The sequence below is a fragment of the Pseudophryne corroboree genome, chromosome 7 (assembly GCF_028390025.1).
Source record: "Pseudophryne corroboree isolate aPseCor3 chromosome 7, aPseCor3.hap2, whole genome shotgun sequence".
Taxonomy (NCBI): domain Eukaryota; kingdom Metazoa; phylum Chordata; class Amphibia; order Anura; family Myobatrachidae; genus Pseudophryne; species Pseudophryne corroboree.
In genome coordinates this window covers 135676884-135698423 of record NC_086450.1, presented here as the reverse complement: position 1 = coordinate 135698423, position 21540 = coordinate 135676884, and the positions used below count along the sequence as shown (strand labels likewise).

At 43.9% G+C, this 21540-nt stretch overlaps 1 protein-coding gene across 7 annotated transcripts in view; it reads left to right on the top strand.

Annotated features, from left to right (window-relative positions):
- Positions 1-21540, top strand: part of TANC1 (tetratricopeptide repeat, ankyrin repeat and coiled-coil containing 1) — a 426026-nt gene that overhangs the window by 301245 nt on the left and 103241 nt on the right. For all 7 annotated transcript variants that reach the window (XM_063933681.1, XM_063933684.1, XM_063933679.1 and 4 more), the window contains 2 exons: positions 14968-15072; positions 17489-17619. In XM_063933681.1, the coding sequence (XP_063789751.1) occupies positions 14968-15072; positions 17489-17619 (236 nt within the window). The remainder of the gene's footprint in view (positions 1-14967; positions 15073-17488; positions 17620-21540) is intronic.

Genomic DNA, 21540 nt, shown 5'->3' with positions numbered 1-21540 from the left:
CCTTTCTTGCTCCTCCCTCTTCTCTCTCCCTCTCTGATACACTTTCTCTCTCCAACATCCTCTCTCTGAATGATGCCCCTCTCTCTTTCCCTCCCCTCCCATCCCTTTCTCCCTGACACCCTCTCTCTCTCATTCCCTTTTTTTCCATGAAACCCCCTCTCTCTCCCTGACCCCTCTCTTTCTTGCATCTCTCTCGCCCCCTTATACCCTTTTTGTTTCTCTCCTGCTTACTTAAGGGGCATTGTTGTGACAACGGCCCGGGGACCCCCTTTCAAGATTTTGCTATGGCGCCCACAAACTTCTAGTTACGTCCCTGGAGAGAAGCTGTGCATGGTGTAGCTTCACAACAAAATCAGCATTGTTTTCAGGGGTAGAGCATTCCCTATTCACTTCAATGTTACGCTGGGCAAGCATGCGTTAGAAAATGAGCATGTGATTTGGCCCTTTCATAGGTTCTGGCGCTGACTGACTTTTACCCAGGTCTTCATTTCACCTAGTACTAATAAACCTGCATAATTCATATATCCTTTATTAAAGTGTTGAGTTGGTCCTTACCTTCTGTTCACTGCAGCACGGCCTCCCCACTTAATATGCCTGAGGTCCTCTGCTGGCCAACCTCATTATTCATTACTGAGCATCAGAGGAGGGAGTGCTTGTGCAGGACTGGGCTTGAATGCTGGCTCCTGATTGGAAGAGCATCATGGGTGTTATCCAGCATTTGGCTGCCATTTCAATCACATCATGGAAACCTTCATTGCTCATACATATTACAGAGGCTGGCTAACAAGGTTTACACTAGTTTGGTATGAACAGCTGCATTTACAGGGCCAGTAGACCCAATTTACATGACTGATCTAAAAGATATGCATCCACTAAGGTAACACTCATAATGATGACACCAGAATGTAAATATTATGAAAATGTGGACATGTGAGCTTTAGGGATAGAGTGACAGTAAAAGAACATTACATCAGTGTTGGCATGGCCAATGTCAACATAACACCAATGTCGAAATGGTCACATCAACCTAATGAATTTTGACATTTTGGCCGTCGACATAATATGCCACACCCCTCTGTAATTCACAAGTGAATATGTAAAAAGTTTCACGAACTACTGAGAAAGGAAGATCTATGACAGGGTTAATCAACATGTGGCCCTCCAGCTACATTTTCCAGGATACCCTACCACAGCTGTTAGGGCATGCTGGGATGTGTAGTTCCACAGCATTTGGAGGGCCACATGTTAAATACCCTTGATCTGTGGGGTAATGGAGTGATAGGGAGGGGTAACAATTGCACAATAGACTACTTGTGAGCAACCATACTGAAGGAGACACTGCAGGCTGCCCCTAAGCCTCCTGGTCCTGATCATGAAGGGAACATAGACCCAACCCTAATGGCCCCTACACACTGCGTGATTGCTAGGCGAGGTGCCCGACGGGCGATACGGCTGATGGGCGACCCGGCACGGGGGGTGATGGGGGGAGTGAAGTTTCTTCACTACCCCCGTCACCCGGCTCCATAGCACTGGATGGATGAGGTTGTCCATATTGGCGTGCATGTTTAAACGAGCCGGCACCAGTGATGAATGAGCGTGGGTCCGCTCATCGTTGGTGCATACGCACTGAAAGATATGAACGATATCTCATTCATTAATGAACAAGATCGTTCATATCTTTCAGTGGTATTGGCCAGTGTGTAGGGCCTATAAGCCTCCTTAGATGGAAATGTCTGCTTTCACTATGCAAGCAATATGTAAATGTAATGTGACATATCTCATTCTTTTATCACTCACTGATATACAGTATGTGCTGGGTAAACAGATAAAAATTCACAAAAACTAGCACATGATTTATGAATCCGTTTATTACACCCTTGTTATGTGTTCTGCTTTAACCAGTACAGTCTATGGCAACTGTTGATGTTAGTAGTAGCAGTTATATAAGGCATGATGTGTTTTAGTTTCCTCACACTTTCTAGTGGAAGACCCATTTTTACTTCTGAATCTTACACTGTCAATAATTACACTGTCCGTTGACAGCTTGAGATCCTGTCTCCAAGGAAAATTCTGCTATTGGGCCTCACAGCATTATAGTTCCCATGTAAATGTGCAGTCACTGCTAATGTCACCTGAAAAGGCTTGGCGCTTTTACGGCTCCTAGTTTTTGAGTTCTTAAAATATGAGAGGCTCTGCTGAAATACCTGTATCATGTTCTTTGATTGAACAGTGCTAGTCTTGAGTAGGATCCCCTGAGCAAATTCATTCAGCCAGAGTTCTTTTCACATTCCCAGCTGAAACGTGTCGGTGACTTTGCTGGTGAAGATGAGAAGGGACTTGTGAGGGGATGTGAGTGACAAGAGAAATCAGAATCCATAATAACCTGATTTCATCTTCTGACAGGTCATCATGCTCATCCTTGGGGCTAGCTTTAAGTCGCTTGTGTGACGTCCTCTCATGGGGAGATTCAACTAGCCACAAGATTCAGATGACTCACTAATTTAGGGCGGGTTATCTGCTTGCACCTCATAGATGGGAGAGCAAAAACAAGTAAGAATTCCTATGTAGAAACCTTAGAATATTTATACACCACGCTGTACCTAAATGATAACTGCTCAACAGAGGCGTAACAAGGGTAGGCGGCAGGCCCAGGAGAGGGGGGCGCCGCCGGCAGCCAGGGCATCATGCCTCACTCGCCGAAATGTGAGGGTAGGAGAGCGCAGCGTCTCTCCCTCCCCTCACTGCCGCCAGCACTTGCAGCACTGCCAGCAGCGCTGCTGTGTCCGGTCTCCGGCGGCGTTAGCCAATCAGACCTTGCGGACCGGCTCCTGATTGGCTAGCGAACCGGTGCCAGACAGCTGCCGGAGACCTGGAGCGGTGAGGGGAAGGTGAGGCGCTGCGCTCTACTCCCCTCACGTCAACAAGTGGTGAGTGACGGGGGGGGGGGGGGGGGGGCGGCACAGTGGGGCATGTAACTGGCACTGAGTGGGGCATGTAACTGGCACTGAGTGGGGCATGTAACTGGCACTGAGTGGGGCATGTAACTGGCACTGAGTGGGGCATGTAACTGGCACTGAGTGGGGCATGTAACTGGCACTGAGTGGGGCATGTAACTGGCACTGAGTGGGGCATGTATCCGACACTGTGGGGCATGTATCCGACACTGTGGAGCAATGTATCCGGCAATGTATCTGGCACTGTGGGGCAATGTAACTGGCACTGTGGGCCATTTTCAGTGGCCACACCCCTTCTGGTGCGTGGCCACACCCCTTCTGGTGCGTGGCCATGCCCCTCCTGTTGTGTGACCACACCCCTTCTGGTGCGTGGTCACGCCCATTTTTCGCAGCGTGCGCCTTCGACGCGTGCACATGCTTCTTTTGGTGTGTTTTTTTTGTGGGGGGGGGGGGGGCGCGCCATTTTCCATCTTGCCCATCTTGCCCTGGGCTCCGAAAACCCTAGCTACGCCTCTGCTGCTCAAATAAATGATTGAATAAAAAGGGAAAATTGAGCGCTATAATGTATATAAAAATATCTATTGTGGCACCTGTAAAAATAAAAAATGGTTAGTACATAATTTTAAAATGTTTAAGCTCTTTTAGAAAAATTTAGAAGGTTGGAGGTGGAAACCTTACTCTGGTCTTCCCCGAAGGTGGCTAAGCTGACCCTACCTCTACCGCAGTCCGGGATCTGGATGATGTTATATTCTTCCCGTCAACACGGGGCTTGTCTCATTCTCGCTACGGCATCCGCAGCGGGAATGAGACAAGCCCCATGTTGACGTGAAGGATATAACATCATTCAGATCCCGGACTGCGGTAGAGGTAGGGTCAGCTTAGCCACCTTCGGGTCGGGGAAGACCAGAGTAAAGTTTCCACCTCCAACCTTTTTACTAACCATTTGTTATTTTTACAGGTGCCACAATAGATATTTTTATATACATTATAGCGCTCAGTTTTCCCCTTTCTGTGTAGAAACATGCAATGTGTACAGCCACGCATGACGTCCAAAATTAAGGGGGACGTACTTAGCAGTGATAAAAGTTGAGATGTGAGCCAGTGGAGAAGTTGCCCATGGCAACCAGTCATCTGCTGTATATCTTTATAGTATGCAAATTATAAATATTACGTCAATGCTGATTGGTTGCTATGGGCATCTTCTCCACTGGCTCACTTCTCCTCTTTTATCACTGGTTAGTACATGTCCCACTAACTCTCTAAAAGTAGCGTTCTTTAAACCAACAAAGAAAGCCCAGTCAGTCATGTATTCTTTTTAGATATTGTTTCAGTATAAAGCTTTTTTGTCACAACAATCCTATATACCCTACATCATGTGCAGATGGCTAGATACAGTAGAGAGCAGCAGTTGTAAGGATTTGGGCTATTGGCTTCTTTTAACCAATTGAACACTTGTATACATTTCATTTGCTTTTTTTTGTCTGTGTGCAGCTTTTAGCTATAGCAGATAATGTTCTCAAGATTTGATGCATTTTACCACCCCAACCCCCATATGAAGTCTAATGGGGGGAGAGAAATAAACTATTTAAGCGTTAAGCTGAGAGACTCTCTGCCACCTCTCCAGTAATTTCTGGTATGTGTAACAACCAGGGCCAGGTGTTGGTTACTGGAGCTGAGCAACTGCAAATAATACAAGTGGGGTAATTACATGGCCGTAAACAACGGGAGAGAGGCAAGCGAGCATGTCGCTGTTACGGGTGCACAATTGTGTTGCAGGGTTGGCATGTCAGAATTGTTTTACAGTAAAGACTGCATTTACCATACTTGCAAAGTATGGATGCCTGCAGCAGCATCGTTCTGGGGGTAACATAGAAATGGTTTTATGTTCATGTTCTTTTTGCCTTTTAACTTGATCTTTTGCAGCCACCTATTTTTCCCAATACTAATTATAAGTGTCGAGGTATTTATACAACTGCATATGCATGGTGATTTGTAATCTGTAATTTATGACAAATTCCCTAGACATTACCAAGGACAGTATACATTATTATATACTAGCATTTGCACTCGGTTTTGCTCACGTGGATGTCTGTTATTGCTCAGCTGAACTAATTTTGCAAAGACAGTTGTGGCGTCTAATATTGTAATGTATATTTTATATTGTAGACATTGACCACAAAATGTCTTTGTAAACAATATTTGCAGTTTTTCCTTCAGGGATTAACACAAAAAAGTTCATTGGTGCGCCATCTACTGGATTGACATGTGTCCTGCAACTTCATGAGTCAAGATAAGCTGCTTGATTAGTGATTTATATATAGTAGGATTTTCCTGCTAGAAAGATCTTGAGATATGTATATTTATATATGCATACATATATAACTTTTTGCGTTCGAGGTGTGCAATATATGTATATATTGTGTGTGTATATATAATTATTTCGGACTTGAGGCGCCTGTGCAAACTGCCATTTTTTTGGTCTCCATAGTTCATAAACAGTCCTTAGAAGTATTTTTGTAATAAAAAAAAAATTATATTTATATACACATAGCCATTTTTGGCTTGAGGACCTGCATACTGCACGCACCGATGTGTAAAGCGTCTATTTATTTTTAAATTTTTTTATTTCTCCTTTCCCTGATGTCTCATCGAGATCATACATACCTAAGTTTCTTTTTAGGTCACTAAGCGTTCCTATAGTGAAAGCGCGATCTAAATTCATCAGAACAGACAGACAAACAGAAATTCTGAAATATATATTTTTTTGGTCTCCGTAGTTCATACACAGTCCCAAGAAGTATATTTCTCAAAAAACATTTCTATGTGCAGACACAACCATTAAAACTTTTATTAGAAGTATAGAAGATTCCGTCCTGGTAGAGTATACAAAGTTCAGAACAAATTGAATATTTGTTTTAAATAAACAGAAAATTTGAATAGTGTTAAGTATCTTCTTTCAGGACATATACCAAGGGAGTTATCCTATTAGCGGAGATAAAACATTGGGTCCATTTTTCGCAAATTTTTCCCCAATGTTTTATTTTTTTTTTTTTTTTTATATAGGCTATCCAATTAGGATCACCTGTAAAAAACAAACAAAAAACAGCTTTCCTCCTGAAAACACACAAATTCAGTCAAATCTGTGTGTTTTCGTAAGACACCGAAAACAGGTCTGTTTCCGGGGATATATTTTCGCCTGTCGCAACAGCCCCCCCCCCCTTTCACAGCAGGCTGGGACTGCAGTGAGGGCGTCCGGGTGCTGACACTCAGCACTGTGACCACAGGCAGGGAAGCTGGAGAAGATCCTTGACCCGCATTCCCCCGACTCTGGCGGCGGTCACATGATGGGGAAGCAGTCATGTGACCAGTGAGGCAGAAGTGCAGTGCTACCCTGTCTGCGCCAGGAGCTGGCACTCGGTGCAGTAACGCAAAAACCCAGATAAGCCGCAACTCGTGCTAATAGGATAGCCCCGGGTGATACTATTACCCGCGGTAATGTACCGCGGTAATAGGATATCCCCCCCCAAGTAAAGGTTCTGTCCTTATCTCACAATACAGCTCTATGTATACAGTTTAGCGGCCTATTATACTTATTTTTTGCTGCTAGGAATGTGAGTGCTATATGAGGAATATGTGCCCCATATTTACTGAAGAGGGCTCTAGGGCAGTACGGACGTTGTAATGGTTAGCATTACTGCCTCACAGCACTGAGGTCATGGGTTTGATTCCCACCATGGCCCTAACTGTGTGGAGTTTGTATATTCTCCCCGTACTTGCGTGGGTTTCCTCCATATACTCTGGTTTCCTCCCACAATCCAAAAATATACTGGTAGGTTAATTGGATCCTAACAAAATTAACCCTAGTGTGAATGTGTGTGCGTGTACATGTGGTAGGGAATATAGATTGTAAGCTCCACTGGGGCAGGGGCCGATGTGAATGGCCAAATATTCTCTGTAAAGCACTGCGAAATATGTGTGCGCTATATAAATATCTGGTGATAAATAGAGTACATTTATAAAAAAAAAAAAAACCCTGCACTGACAGCTCTATATGGCGTCTCCATCTTCCTCCTTGCCCTACATCACTAGCCTAGCTTTTTTCTGGTCTTTTAAGTCCTATTAGGATCCCAAAAATAACCTAAAAAGCCTTCGGTCTATCAGGTCTGGTTTCTATAGGAAACTATTTGCAGTTGCTAAGCTTCAGTAACCAACACCTGGCGTGGGTTGTTACACATACCAGAAATACTCTCCTTGATCAAACTCTTGTTCCATAGATCTTCTGTCAAGATCGTTGAAGGTGTTTTTTACCCCCAACAATTTTAAATTGAAGCACATAAGAGAGAGAGAGAAAAAAATACATAAGTATCACTTTAGATACTTGTGAGAAATAGAACCACTACATAGTACAGGAAGAACATGAAATATATGATGCCAATCCATTCTATTAAATGAACAAAGTAAATTACAGAAACACTCTGATATAGACAGACAATGTAGAATAGTCATAAAGGGAAGCGGTAACCTTGCAAAAGAGAAAAAAAATCAAACCCACATAACGACAGGTGAGGTTTAGAACCCAGGTGTGAACAATCACTGAGCAGTGCTGTAGGTGCCACTCAGGACTCAGTGAAGAGTAATGCAGTCAATTAAAGGTGTGTACACACGGTGCGATATGCACTTAACTTTTCTTACGATTTTGGCATCGCAAGCAAAAATGGACTGTGCAGGCAAGTCAATTTTGGCTATATCGTGTAAAAGAGAGTCAAAATTGTCACTTAGCCAAAATCGGTATCGCAGGCACAGTCATCTTTGCTTGCGATACCAACCACAGTCCATGTCGAATAGTGAGAATCGGGTATAACCCGAATCTCACCGTGTGTATGGACCTTTACAAAGATGGAATTTCTTTGTGCGTGCATATATGCTCTATGCCAGATATAGGCTGGGAAATATTGGCTACAATTAAGTTTTACAAGAGGCAGTAATGAAATATTGACAAATCTGGGGATTGTGTTGAATACTTAAGGAAAAATAAATATATACTTCATGTGGATCTTTCTGTGCAGGGTATATACAGTAATACTACAAGTGTCTGTTTCCCCATATATGCAATGTGCCCTTGTATGGTTCACCTCCCATAGTGTAACAGTCATAGTGCGCTCAACATGGCTGCCTCATCTGGTACACTTGTGGATGGGATGAAAAATACATGGACCTGACTGTTTTATTGGGACCCTCAGGGGCAAACGCAGGATTTGTGAAGGGGGGTTTCCAATGTAAGTGTGGAGCCATGAATAGGTGGGGGCAGGACTGAAGTGAAACTATATGTGTACATAAATATATAGTGCACACACCTCTTTCACTTATTACGCACCTCTTTCACTTTATACGCACACACTTCTTTCACTTATTACGCACACACATCTCTCACTTTATGCGCACACACACACCTTTCACTTATTACGCGCTCACATCTCTTTCACTTTATATGCACACACACACTTTCACTTATTACGCGCTCACATCTCTTTCACTTTATATGCACACACACACTTTCACTTATTACGCGCTCACATCTCTTTCACTTTATACGCATGCACACCTTTCACTTTCACTTATTACGACACACACACACACTCTTTACTTAATAACACACACACACACACACACACACACACACACACACACACACACACACACTCACACTCTTTACTTAATAACACACACGCTCTTTACTTAATAACACACACACTTAATGACACACACACACACACACACACACACACACACACACACACACACACACACACTTTACTTAATAACACACACATTCTCCTTTCCCCTCTCCCCTATATCACTTGAAAATATAAACACAGGGGGCTGCTGTCAGCATGTATTACAGATGACCCCCACCGCACCCCCCACTTGAGCCACACACACAGTGCAGCATGATCCATGCACTGCGTTACCTGAGACTGTGCTGTGGCCGGGATGGAAGAAGACAGTGCTTCTCCCGGCCAGCACTAGTAACATGTGACCTGCTGCTCCTGAGGAGCTGTGCTCTCCAGCTCCACCTACAGCCCGCTGCCAGCAGCTTTTTGAATATGAGGAGGCAGCTTCTGTGTTATTAACCAGCTCTTCCGTCTAATAAAAAAAATTGATCAACTGGGGCGATGGATTGAAGGGCAGAGGGGGTTTCTAGGTACTCAGAACCCCCCCCACACACACACACACACACGTGCGCTAGTGACCCTACTCTGAGCGTTAGGACGCTGCATTCACCCCATTTTGTGTCATCTCTTCTAGGGGTAGACTATTCCTCCCAGGGTAATCCTATGTATTGCACCCAAGACGGCTGGCTCTACTGTGTATCCTCTGAGGGTGGAATATACGACCCGTGGAAGTTATTACCCAAAATGCCTACACCATTATGCTTATTATGCACTCGAGGTTTTCTTATTATGTCTGTGTGGCTTATCTATTGCTGTATCATTTAAATCTTCTGTGCTATGTGCATTGTTTTGTGTTTTGTTTTTTGAAATATATGTTTATTGAGAAAAATACACACAACACAACGAGGGTAAAAGAGTGTGAAGTACAGGTACGCATGGCAATATGGTGTTAGGAAAATGCAGTGGCGTGCGGTGAGGTTAGTAGCTGGTGAGGCACTGCAGCCATAATGTTTGCCGGGTCCCGCCGATGACCCATACAGCCGCCGTGCTGATGCCCACTGCCACCCCTGTGCTGATGCCCGCTACCACCCCAATAATATTGTGCCTAGGGGTGGCCTGGCCCTTAAATTCGCCCCTGAAGGTCCCCTGTCAGCCGGGCAGACTCAGCATGGGTCACTGTGGCTGCAGACATGTCCCGCCACCCCCTCACCTCACAGACAGCGCTTCTCACGCTGCCAGGCACAGGGGCAATATATAAATATCTATCTTATCTACAGTATATACACTTATTATATATCGGATGCAAATGGCAGCACTCAGTGATCTATATTAGTAAAGAATCACATGATCCCAAGTCCTTCTTAGCTCAAATTTTCGGTGTTTCCACCTTTATCAAAAATTCTTGTGAGTCGTGTTATTCTTTACTAATATAATAATACCATTGAATGCCGCATTGGTATAATATGGGCATCCGTTTCCCGGGAGGGCACCATGGCAAGTTTTGCTATATTATTGGTGTTCTGGCCTTTTTCTTGTACTATATACTGTATATATACACATACAAAATAAATAAATAAATATATATATATATATATATATATAGTCGTAGTTCCAGTTTCCTGGGGGGCACTCTCCTTCACAAATCAAGTCCAATCGTATTCTCTTAGATCATAGTCAGCTTTATTGGGTCGACGTTTCGGCTCAACAAGCAGAGCCTTTATCAAGACAAGCCATACACATTTTCATATTGCGAAATAGTCATAACCTGTCCAAATAACAGATACATGAAATAAATAAATACAATCAGTCTCACGGGCCCAATCAGAGATTCACCACTAAAGTGCAATGTGCAAATGGAAAAAAAGTGCCAAGAGTGACGCTACCAAACGTATGGGTATACATCCTAGATACCATATATAGTGGAGAAAAGTAGATCAGAATAACCCAACAAAGGCCAATCACCAAGGTGTACTAGTAACATACTTACTAGAATTAAATAACTCAACAGTACAACACTGTGATAGAACAGACGACCAAGTCGGCATATACGCCCTATTGGTGGGACAAAAAAATATATATATTACAGATACCCAACACAATCAAGGTTAGGTATGGTACTAAAGGGTACCTAAATTCATCAAGAAAAAGGCTAATAAAGTACTCTACTTACTTCACACATAATTCCAGAAAAGTTATCCATACAGGGACACATCAGTCAATAAGCCCTCTGTAATATGAGTAATGTATCATAAACATCTCAGGGGTAAACCAAACCTGATATCAAGTCAAACAACCAAAAGCTGTATTTATCAGGAGGGAACAAAATAACTCTTACCACTGGAGGCTAATTGTAGACGTCCGTTCAGTGTGACTGTGTGTTCCTAATGAGCACTGGGCGCCTTATAAGAGTACACAACCGGAAGTGCAATCAGCACAAGCAAACTGATCTATCACCCTGTTATAATACTAAAGAAAATAATATACTCAGTCCCAAACGGATTTCACATCCGTGGGACCCACATCAATGCCGCAAAATCACAAATAACACATGACAGGACCTGTGGAAAGAAACTTGGAGCCGCTGCTCGTCCGAGCGGCGTGCGTTCCAATACCTGGAAGTCGCGCGCCGGGTGCGTTCCACCGGCCGGAAGAGCCCAACAATCATTGCGGCCGTTGCTTAGCAACGCCGCACACTAGGTATATACCGAAATATAGAGAAAGCAACTAGTGGGATGTGTGCTACAGCAACAAATGGCTACTACGGTATAGGAAAAATAGAGCATGTATAGCAATATTACCGAGTGTCACATGGTAATCATCACCTACATAACACACATAGAAAACATAAAGGGTCATCACGTAAGTGTGCTAATGTAGGGAACAATATAACCTCAAAGGAAGACACTCCCTACTCACCGTAAACACTCTGCACTGACATCTGGGGTCGTCACCATCACAAGGCAACTTACCCTAAATCATACACCATAAGTGGGTACAGACCCCCAAAGAAGGTATATAGAATAACTCACGCATCCAATCCACAAAGTCCTAGATATATGTATATTCAATCATAGTATGCATCGAGTGCTGGTGCACCAAGGTACCATACCAACAAGGCTGAAAGTACATATAAATATATATATAGGTGTGTCTAATCAGGCCCGTGAGTATAGACTTACAATCAACATAGACAAAATCACAACACAATTCATAAATACATTGAAAGACACACAATTAAAAAGGCAATGAAATCTGTATCAGAAACCACATAGAAAATAATATCGTATATCTATGTCCGAAAGAGTCATGAACACATCACAAGAAGATGTTCATGGTGTTATACTCATTAAGGCCCCTCGGGGTAACAGTATCAAGCATACTGATCCAAAAACTTTCTTTCTTTTTTAGAGCCAATATCCTATCACCCCCATTGGGTAAAGGGGGGATCCAATCAATGAGCATACATTTGAGGTTCGCTACCTCGTGTCTGTTTTCAAGATAGTGTCTTGCTACAGGTTTGTCGGAGGATCCAGTTTGGATGGCTGCTCGTATAGTGGTCCTGTGGTTTGCCATACGGTCTCTAAAACACCTAGATGTGAGTCCTACATAATACAGACCGCAGGGACAGATTAAACAATAGATCACATGGTCTAATTTGCAATGTAGATGGTATTTAATTTTTATGTTTTTACCCGTGTGTGGGTGTGCAAAGCTATTCCCAACTCTCATAGCCCTACACGTGGTGCAGTTCCCACATGAAAAGCAGCCAGGTTTCAAACGCATCATACTGGAAGTGTTCATTCCCTCGTCAGGGGTGAGTATAGGTCGCATAAGTATCTGCCTCAAATTGGCCCCACGGCCGTAGGCCATAGGAGGTGGTCCAGTGTGGGTAAAAGGCAAAGTGGGGTCCGTCGCTAGAATGGGCCAATGTTTGCGTATAATCTTGTTGGTTTCAAGTGCATGACTATCATATTTGGTAGTATAAATCATTCTGTTGGTGTTCTTACAGTTCTTGGATACCTTGCGCAAATAAATGTTACGCGCTTTACGCAAACATTTTCCCAAAATGCGTGGAGTGTACCCGCGCTGCCTAAATCTGTGCATCATGTCATTGAGTTGTACTTCTCTGACAGTATCATCGGTATTGTTTCTCATGACTCGAAGTAGTTGTGAGACCTGCAGATTGTCTTTTAAAGCAGGGGGATGAAAACTACTAGTTAACAGTGTACACATATATATATACACACACACACACAAAATAAATATATATGTTTGTGCTGTATTGGTGTGGTCCTGAGGACGGGGTGCTGTCCCCGAAAGTACTCGACCGTGACCGTGAATACACTTTGAGTTTTTGCTACTATTGATGTCTCCTGAGTGCCTTCTTACATGGACTTGTATTTGATTTTGGATATGGCACCGGAGCAAGCTGTCCTGTGTACAGAGTGCCGGCAGTAGATGGATTTATATATATATATATATATATATATATATATATAATATTAGTCAGAGAGAGAGTATATGTGTGTACACACACAGGGCATACACACACGTTATAAAAACACACAGGGCATACACACACATCCCGCTTCCTTTCCCCCATACTTCACATGCAGTTTGCTGCTGCAGGTCAGGATCTCCGCCGTGACTGGGGGCTTGGCGGCGCAGAACCTCCTCCTCACATTTAGGGCTGTCATAGAGTGCTCGCGGTGTGCTGCCCGGCCACTGGCGCTTCAGCTGCCTGCGCTCCGCGTTAGGTGGAATGGATATGAAAGCCACCTGTCGCGGAAGCGCTAACAGCTAAACCGCCGGGCAGCAGCAATGGGGTGTGGGTGCGCAGCTGGTATAGAGATGGAGACAAGGTTGTCTCCGTCTCTGAAAAAAAAAAATAGTCTGCGTGGACACACTGCGCGTCCCTGGGAAAATGGGTAGAAATACAACACGACAGTGTTAAGGGGGCAACCTGTACCCCGAAGAAACAGAGCAACATTTCAGACATCATAATACACATTGTGAAGATACGATAAAGGAAAGTCATCCTAAAATTTTCTCACAGGAAATAGGTCCGGTAAGATAGACATTAGAAATGGGGTACACCTCCTTCCAGAATCGCCAAGTTATACCATGTATGTGCATTGTTTTTGATATCTGTAAAGCGCCTCTTGTAAAAAAAAGAGCGCTATATAAATAGAATTTTTATTATTTTTATTATTATTATTATTATTATTATTATTATTATATATATTCATTTTGTCAAAGACCAGTAGGTGGCAGTGTGACTTATGTTCTTTTACAAGCTCAACACCAGGAAGAAATCCTGTTTAATGTAATTGCTTCCAGTGATTGTTCCACATTCCTGCTCTTCCACATAGTTAAATAAAGCAGCAAAAACTATCCCATAAGACACAGCAGTTCTCTTAGAGGAGAAGCCATTTGTTGTACAGTGTTCTAGAGTGAGATGTTTATGACATGACTAATACCTGATGTTCATACTGAAAATGAGGCAGATGGAATCATTCCTTTTGAGCTGGTGTAAAAGAACGAGAAGCATATTTTGCTAATTGACATTTTTGAAAATAGTAATATGATTTTCACATGAAGCAAACTGTGAGTGTGAAGTTTTACTTTGTCAAAGAGGGTCATTTAAGGGTCCCTTTGTATTTTTATTTTGTATATATGTATGTTTAGAAGTGTGTGTGTGTGTGTGTGTGTGTGTGTGTGTGTGTTTGCACTGAATCCTTTGCAACTAATTGCATATTTGTTTTGATTGTTAAACGAGCCATATACTATACACAGCTGATTTGTTGCCGTGGGTTACTGCACATTTAAACTAAATTAGTCTATGTATTGTTCCAGCATGTCACCTTATAGTGTAAAACAAGAAGTACTGTAGCCTGAGGCTCCCCTGCAGATTGTTATACTACGACTCCCGGCATGAACATACTGAGGGTTGTAGTGTGATAACCACACGGGGAGCCCAGATTGTTACCTCTGATATGAAAGAACAGTGAGTCTGATTAATAATGAAAAGTAAGTGCTGCTAAGTGCTACGGCAGTGGCAGGCCCCTTTTTGGAAGCTGTTCAGGATCTCTCTTGGAAGGCTAATTGCTTGTCATTTTCCTGGGCACGTTTGCATACCAGAAATGACTCTCTTGATGCAGCCTGTAGACAGCACTTGGCTGTCAGTGGAAGTGCAGCGTTTCCCTCTCTGCAGGAAAGCTTTCTCGCTCTCTCTCCTTACCCTGGGCTTAATCTCACTGTGAGAACTCGGGCAGCGCGTCATGAAGCTCTCACATCCCATCTGGGAAGAATAAGACATGCCCAAACCTTATTCATTGCAGGGCCAATGAGGAAGCCGAAGTATGTTGAAAGTCCGCGAGTGCCAGGAGATGCAGCTGTAATGCCATTGAGAAAAGTCTCAGAGTTGCCGGACTCGAACCAGAATGGTGAGTTACCCCAGCGCTCTCATTTATTCTGTCTCGCTTGTCATGTCACAGTGTTTAGCAGTAACTGCTTAGAATAAAACCCAGGGAAACGCCTGCAGACAACTTCAAACAGCAAGCTGTCTTCTATCTCGCTGTCTTGCTATTGTTTACTGGGCAAGCATATATTCTTTCACTTATTGAAGTATTTCGGCAGTGAAAGTGTGTGCAGGGCTGGCAGGTTACTCCCTGTGGGATTATGTTTTGTTATAAAGACTCTGTCCATGTTTTATTTGGCTCCGTCAACGCCTCAACCTGCAAACCCATGTATTGTAAACTGTGAGAAAAACTTGATTTTCTTGTCAGAGCGGTGGTGGAGCTAGGGATTGTGTTACCCAGTTGCCATAACCCAGTTTGCCACGGTCACATTAATAAAATCAGCCACTTAAGGGTTTTTGTTTTATTTTAAATTCTACGCTGGGAAAATTCATGCCTCAACCAGCTGTTGCTGCAAATGTTCCAGCACTTCAGAAGGGTTAATTAGGAACATTTAACACTTAAAGTTCTGGTTGGCATCAAAATCCAGCACAAGTCTGCAAAAGGGTTAAGCAGGCATGGCACAGACTCAAAACTAAGATTGGCAGAGACATGGAGCTAAAGAATATTGCCCAGGAAATGCCTAACAACTTAATCTTGGCAGCTGAAGTATAAGTACATTTTATGTTTCCTATAAGCTATTGGCTTTGGATATAGGGAGGGGGTTACACAGGCCGCTCTCTCCCCTTGAGGGTGGTGCCAACACTGCAGTGTAGAATTGTGATGGCTGTGGGAAGATCTCGGTTATCACAGTGCCCTGCGCATGAGGGGGTTAAACACCGATGCATGCCAGTGATCTAGTAAGGTGAATGTTGAAGTTGAACAAAATTAAAATATAGATAATATATTTCTTAACATTTTATTCTTTGTGTTTTCATGGAACATAATTTCAGTTTGGTGCATTTCACAGCAGGGAGTATTTTGGAGAAAATAGTTAATAGATTTAAAAAAAAAAATATGATTCATGATTTACAAGGTAACTGCATGAGATATGGTAAGTTGTCTATGCCCTCCATTTAGGAAAGGTTAATACAATTATCGTTTCTGTACAGATCTGCTTAGGGAAGGGTTAAGCGTGAATGGTAATTAACATTTGGACCTTACTCAGCATATACAGGATAGCCTACTGTATGACTAACTGAAGCAACAGATCTGTGCTCACACTGTGCTGCGTTTCCTCAAGGCTGCTGTTAGAAAACATATGATCTTTTAGATATTGTGGATTGTTTACATCGAGTCATACCCTGATAGCTGCTGATTTGCAGGTATTGCTGGGACTTGTAGTAGCTACCGGCTATCCAAGAGCTCTAAACAGACTTAAAGTTGTCAGTGAATTCTGGTGCAGGCACTTGTCCAGTGAATAAGTGTATGTGTGACATCAGATACTCTCACGCATTTGTATATGTAACATGTATTTTTCTGTATATGGTTACTTGTTAACCTTCAATTGGTTCTTGAGATATATGTTTACATCAGATATCCTTTCATCTTTTTCTTCTTTCCAGACCACCAGCTGCTTAAGTTATGAGCCCAATACTAATATTAGCTAAAGTCTTAACCCCCAGTCACTCCCCGGCTCGGAATATTTCAGGCACCTGGCTCGACTGCTGGATAACTTTTTATACTTTCCTCCCTGTGCGAGACACTTGTTTAATGGAAACTGCGGCTAACTTGTCAGTCTACCTTAGTCTGGGCACAGTAAATATGAAACGATGGCTGGCTGTCTTTCTTTCACTGTGGCTGCTTTGAAGTTCCAGTTTTGAGGGTTAATTAATTTGCCCATGCGAGCAAGAGTTCACGCCAGCATCTCCAGATCTGACAGGAAGGCGGACGTAATTGGAATACAACTAATGAATGGGTATATGGGGAGCGGGACGGGACAAGACTGACAATGAGGCTGCCCCAGTTCCTGAAGGAGCATCGGACCTCATGCTATAGCCTCTAACAAGTCTGCTGCAACACATCTCCACAAAACAGTCAGTTTCTTTTTAACCCTTTTGGTTCCTTGGAGGTCAAAGGTCTCTAGGTAGTTGCGATGTTGATAATTTGCAGAGCTTAAGAGCCTAGGATTTGCCTGCTGTTACTAATGGTTTGTTGGTTTGTGTACATGGAAACATTTTCCAATATCAGTTTACACTAAAATCCGTTGTAGCATATTATCACAAACTCAGTAATTCAGATGCAACGTACACAGTCCTTGCCTCACGCTGTGCTCATAACGGTAATTTCATTGCTGGTTTATTTCTGTCCAGAGTACACTGCTAAGCACATAATGAAAGCCTTCAGTCAGCTAGTCGGGTCGGTCTCCCATGTTGATGTCTTCTGTTTTATGATCTCCATCTAGAAGCAGCTCTGGATAAAAATATAGGCTGTTCTCCTGCTGCGCAAGAGCTGATGACAAGACTTGGATTCTTGCTGGGCGAAGGAATTCCAAACTCTACTCGAGTATCTATGGATGAGAGGAATGAAACTATGGTAAGCATGGGACAGTGGTCAAGCGTTTATATACCATCCTCTGGCGTGGACACATCAGAGGCCCTTCAGGTCCAACAACACCATGAGTAATGTTCAGGGGCGTAGCCAGAACTTTGTGGGCCCCATACCACCTTTTTGAAGGGGCCCTGTCCCAATGCTTCTAGAGAGACACTTCTGTACAGCAGTTGTTAATTTTATGCCCTATAATAGTGCCCTAGTTCATTTTCGGAACCACAGTAGAGCCTTATTTAATGTTATGCCCCATAGTAGTGCCCTAGTTTCTTTTATGAATGGTAATAGTGCTTTAGTTCACCCTATGTCACATTTCGGAGCTGCCAGTACACATTATGCAGCACAGTACCCCCAATTCACATTATGATATATAGTGCTCCCCGTTCATATTGTGCCTCATTACAGTATCCCGGTTCATATTATATAATATAAAAAAATGCCCTCCAGTTAATTTTATACCACATTACAATGAGAAAGTCCAGGGCATACCTAGATATATTGCAGGCCCCAAGGAAACGACCACTACGTACCACCCAATGGAGATAAATGTATGTAACACATACAACTGTGACAGGGAAGGTGGGCCCCTCTCAGCTCTGGGCCCTATAGCAGCTGCACTGCCTGCACCTATGGTAGCTATGCCCTTGGTAATGTTTTAAGCTGCTGTCCTGTTATTCAAGCACTGAAACAAGTTGTGTTCAAATTGGACAGATTTGGGTGTGCATGTAGCCCCAATGACTGGAGTTATTCGATGACTGAACATACATATCGTAAACATCAGCAGATATTTCTGTCAAATCTGGTACACATTACTTTATTGGTTCTTTTTATATGACACCTGGAGGTGTATTTGGCCATTTTGTTTGCAAATAAGCAAATTGTTGCTAATTATCACTTGTGTGTAGATGGGGTGCGGATAATAGAGTTGACAGTAACTAGATCGACAGTCATTAGGTTGATCACAACTGGTCGACAGTGACTAGATCGACACCTGAAATAGATCGACACAGTCATTAGGTCGACATGAGTTTTTGACAATTTTCTCTAACGTCCTAGTGGATGCTGGGGACTCCGTCAGGACCATGGGGATAGCGGCTCCGCAGGAGACAGGGCACAAAAGCAAGCTTTTAGGATCACATGGTGTGTACTGGCTCCTCCCCCCATGACCCTCCTCCAAGCCTCAGTTAGGTTTTTGTGCCCGTCCGAGCAGGGTGCAATCTAGGTGGCTCTCTTAAAGAGTTGCTTAGAAAAAGTTTTTAGGTTCTTTATTTTCAGTGAGTCCTGCTGGCAACAGGCTCACTGCATCGAGGGACTTAGGGGAGAGAAGTGAACTCACCTGCATGCAGGATGGATTGGCTTCTTAGCCTACTGGACACCATTAGCTCCAGAGGGAGTCGGAACACAGGTCTCGCCCTGGGGTTCGTCCCGGAGCCGCGCCGCCGACCCCCCTTGCAGATGCTGAAGATTGAAGAGGTCCGGAACCAGGCGGCAGAAGACTTTCAGTCTTCATCAGGTAGCGCACAGCACTGCAGCTGTGCGCCATTGTTGTCAGCACACTTCACACAGCGGTCACGGAGGGTGCAGGGCGCGGGGGGGGGCGCCCTGGGCAGCAATGTATAATACCTGTATGGCGAAAAATACATCACATATAGCCCTTGAGGCTATATGGATGTATTTAACCCCTGCCAGATATCACAGACTCCGGAGAAGAAGCCCGCCGAAAAGGGGGCGGGGCCTATTCTCCTCAGCACACAGCGCCATTTTCCCTCACAGAAATGCTGGTGGGAAGGCTCCCATGCTCTCCCCTGCACTGCACTACAGAAACAGGGTTAAAACAGAGAGGGGGGGCACTGATTTGGCGATATGAATATATATTAAAATGCTATAAGGGAGGAACATTTATATAAAGGTTGTCCCTGTATAATTATAGCGTTTTGGTGTGTGCTGGCAAACTCTCCCTCTGTCTCCCCAAAGGGCTAGTGGGTCCTGTCCTCTATCAGAGCATTCCCTATGTGTGTGCTGTATGTCGGTACGTGTGTGTCGACATGTATGAGGAAAATGTTGGTGAGGAGGCGGAGCAAATTGCCTGTAATGGTGATGTCACTCTCTAGGGAGTCGACACCGGAATGGATGGCTTATTTATGGAATTACGTGATAATGTCAACACGCTGCAAGCCGGTTGACGACATGAGACGGCCGGCGAACAAATTAGTACCTGTCCAGGCGTCTCAAACACCGTCAGGGGCTGTAAAACGCCCATTTACCTCAGTCGGTCGACACAGACCCAGACACGGACACTGATTTCAGTGTCGACGGTGAAGAAACAAACGTATTTTCCTTTAGGGCCACACGTTAAGGGCAATGAAGGAGGTGTTACATATTTCTGATACTACAAGTACCACAAAAAAGGGTATTATGTGGGATGTGAAAAAACTACCTGTAGTTTTTCCTGAATCAGATAAATTAAATGAAGTGTGTGATGATGCGTGGGTTTCCCCCGATAGAAAATTATTGGCGGTATACCCTTTCCCGCCAGAAGTTAGGGCGCGTTGGGAAACACCCCTTAGGGTGGATAAGGCGCTCACATGCTTATCAGAACAAGTGGCGGTACCATCTACAGATAGGACCGTACTTAAGGAGCCAGCTGATAGGAGGCTGGAAAATATCCTAAAAAGTATACACACACATGCTGGTGTTATACTGCGACCAGCGATTGCCTCAGCCTGGATGTGCAGAGCTGAGGTGGCTTGGTCGGATTCCCTGACTAAAAATATTGATACCCTTGACAGGGACAGTATTTTATTGACTATAGAGCATTTAAAGGATGCATTTCTATATATGCGAGATGCGCAGAGGGATATTTGCACTCTGGCATCAAGAGTAAATGCGATGTCCATATCTGCAAGAAGATGTTTATGGACACGACAGTGGTCAGGTGATGCAGATTCCAAACGGCACAAAGATGTATTGCCGTATAAAGGGGAGGAATTATTTGGGGTCGGTCCATGGGACCTGGTGGCCACGGCAACTGCTGGAAAATCCACCGTTTTTTACCCTAAGTCACATCTCTGCAGAAAAAGACACCGTCTTTTCAGCCTCAGTCCTTTCGTCCCTATAAGAGTCATATCTGCCCAGGGATAGAGGAAAGGGAAGAAGACTGCAGCAGGCAGCCCATTCCCAGGAACAGAAGCCCTCCACCGCTTCTACCAAGTTCTCAGCATGACGCTGGGACCGTACAGGACCCCTGGATCCTACAAGTAGTATCCAAGGGGTACAGATTGGAATGTCGAGACGTTTCCCCCTCGCAGGTTCCTGTAGTCTGCTGTACCAATGTCTCCCTCCGACAGGGAGGCAGTATTGAAAACAATTCACAAGCTGTATTCCCAGCAGGTGATAATAAAATTACCCCTCCTACAACAAGGAAAGGGGTATTATTCCACACTATATGGTGGTACTGAAGCCAGAAGGCTAGGTGAGACCTATTCTAAATCTGAAATATTTGAACACTTACAAAGGTTCAAATCCAGATGCAGTCACTCAGAGCAGTGATAGCGAACCGGGAAGAAGGGGACTATATGGTGTCCCGGGACATCAGGGATGCTTACCTCCATGTCCCAAAATTTGCCTTTCTCACCAAGGGTACCTCAGGTTCGTGGTACAGAACTGTCACTATCAGTTTCAGACGATGCCGTTGGATTGTCCAAGGCACCCCGGGTCCTTACCAAGGTAATGACCGAAATGAGGATTCGTCTTCAAAGAAAATGGACGACCTCCTGATAAGAACAAGGTCCAGAGAACAGTTGGAGGTCGGAGTAGCACTATCTCAAGTAGTTCTACGACAGCACGGGTGGATTCTAAATATTCCAAAACCGCAGTTGTTCCGACGACACGTCTGCTGGTCCTAGGGAT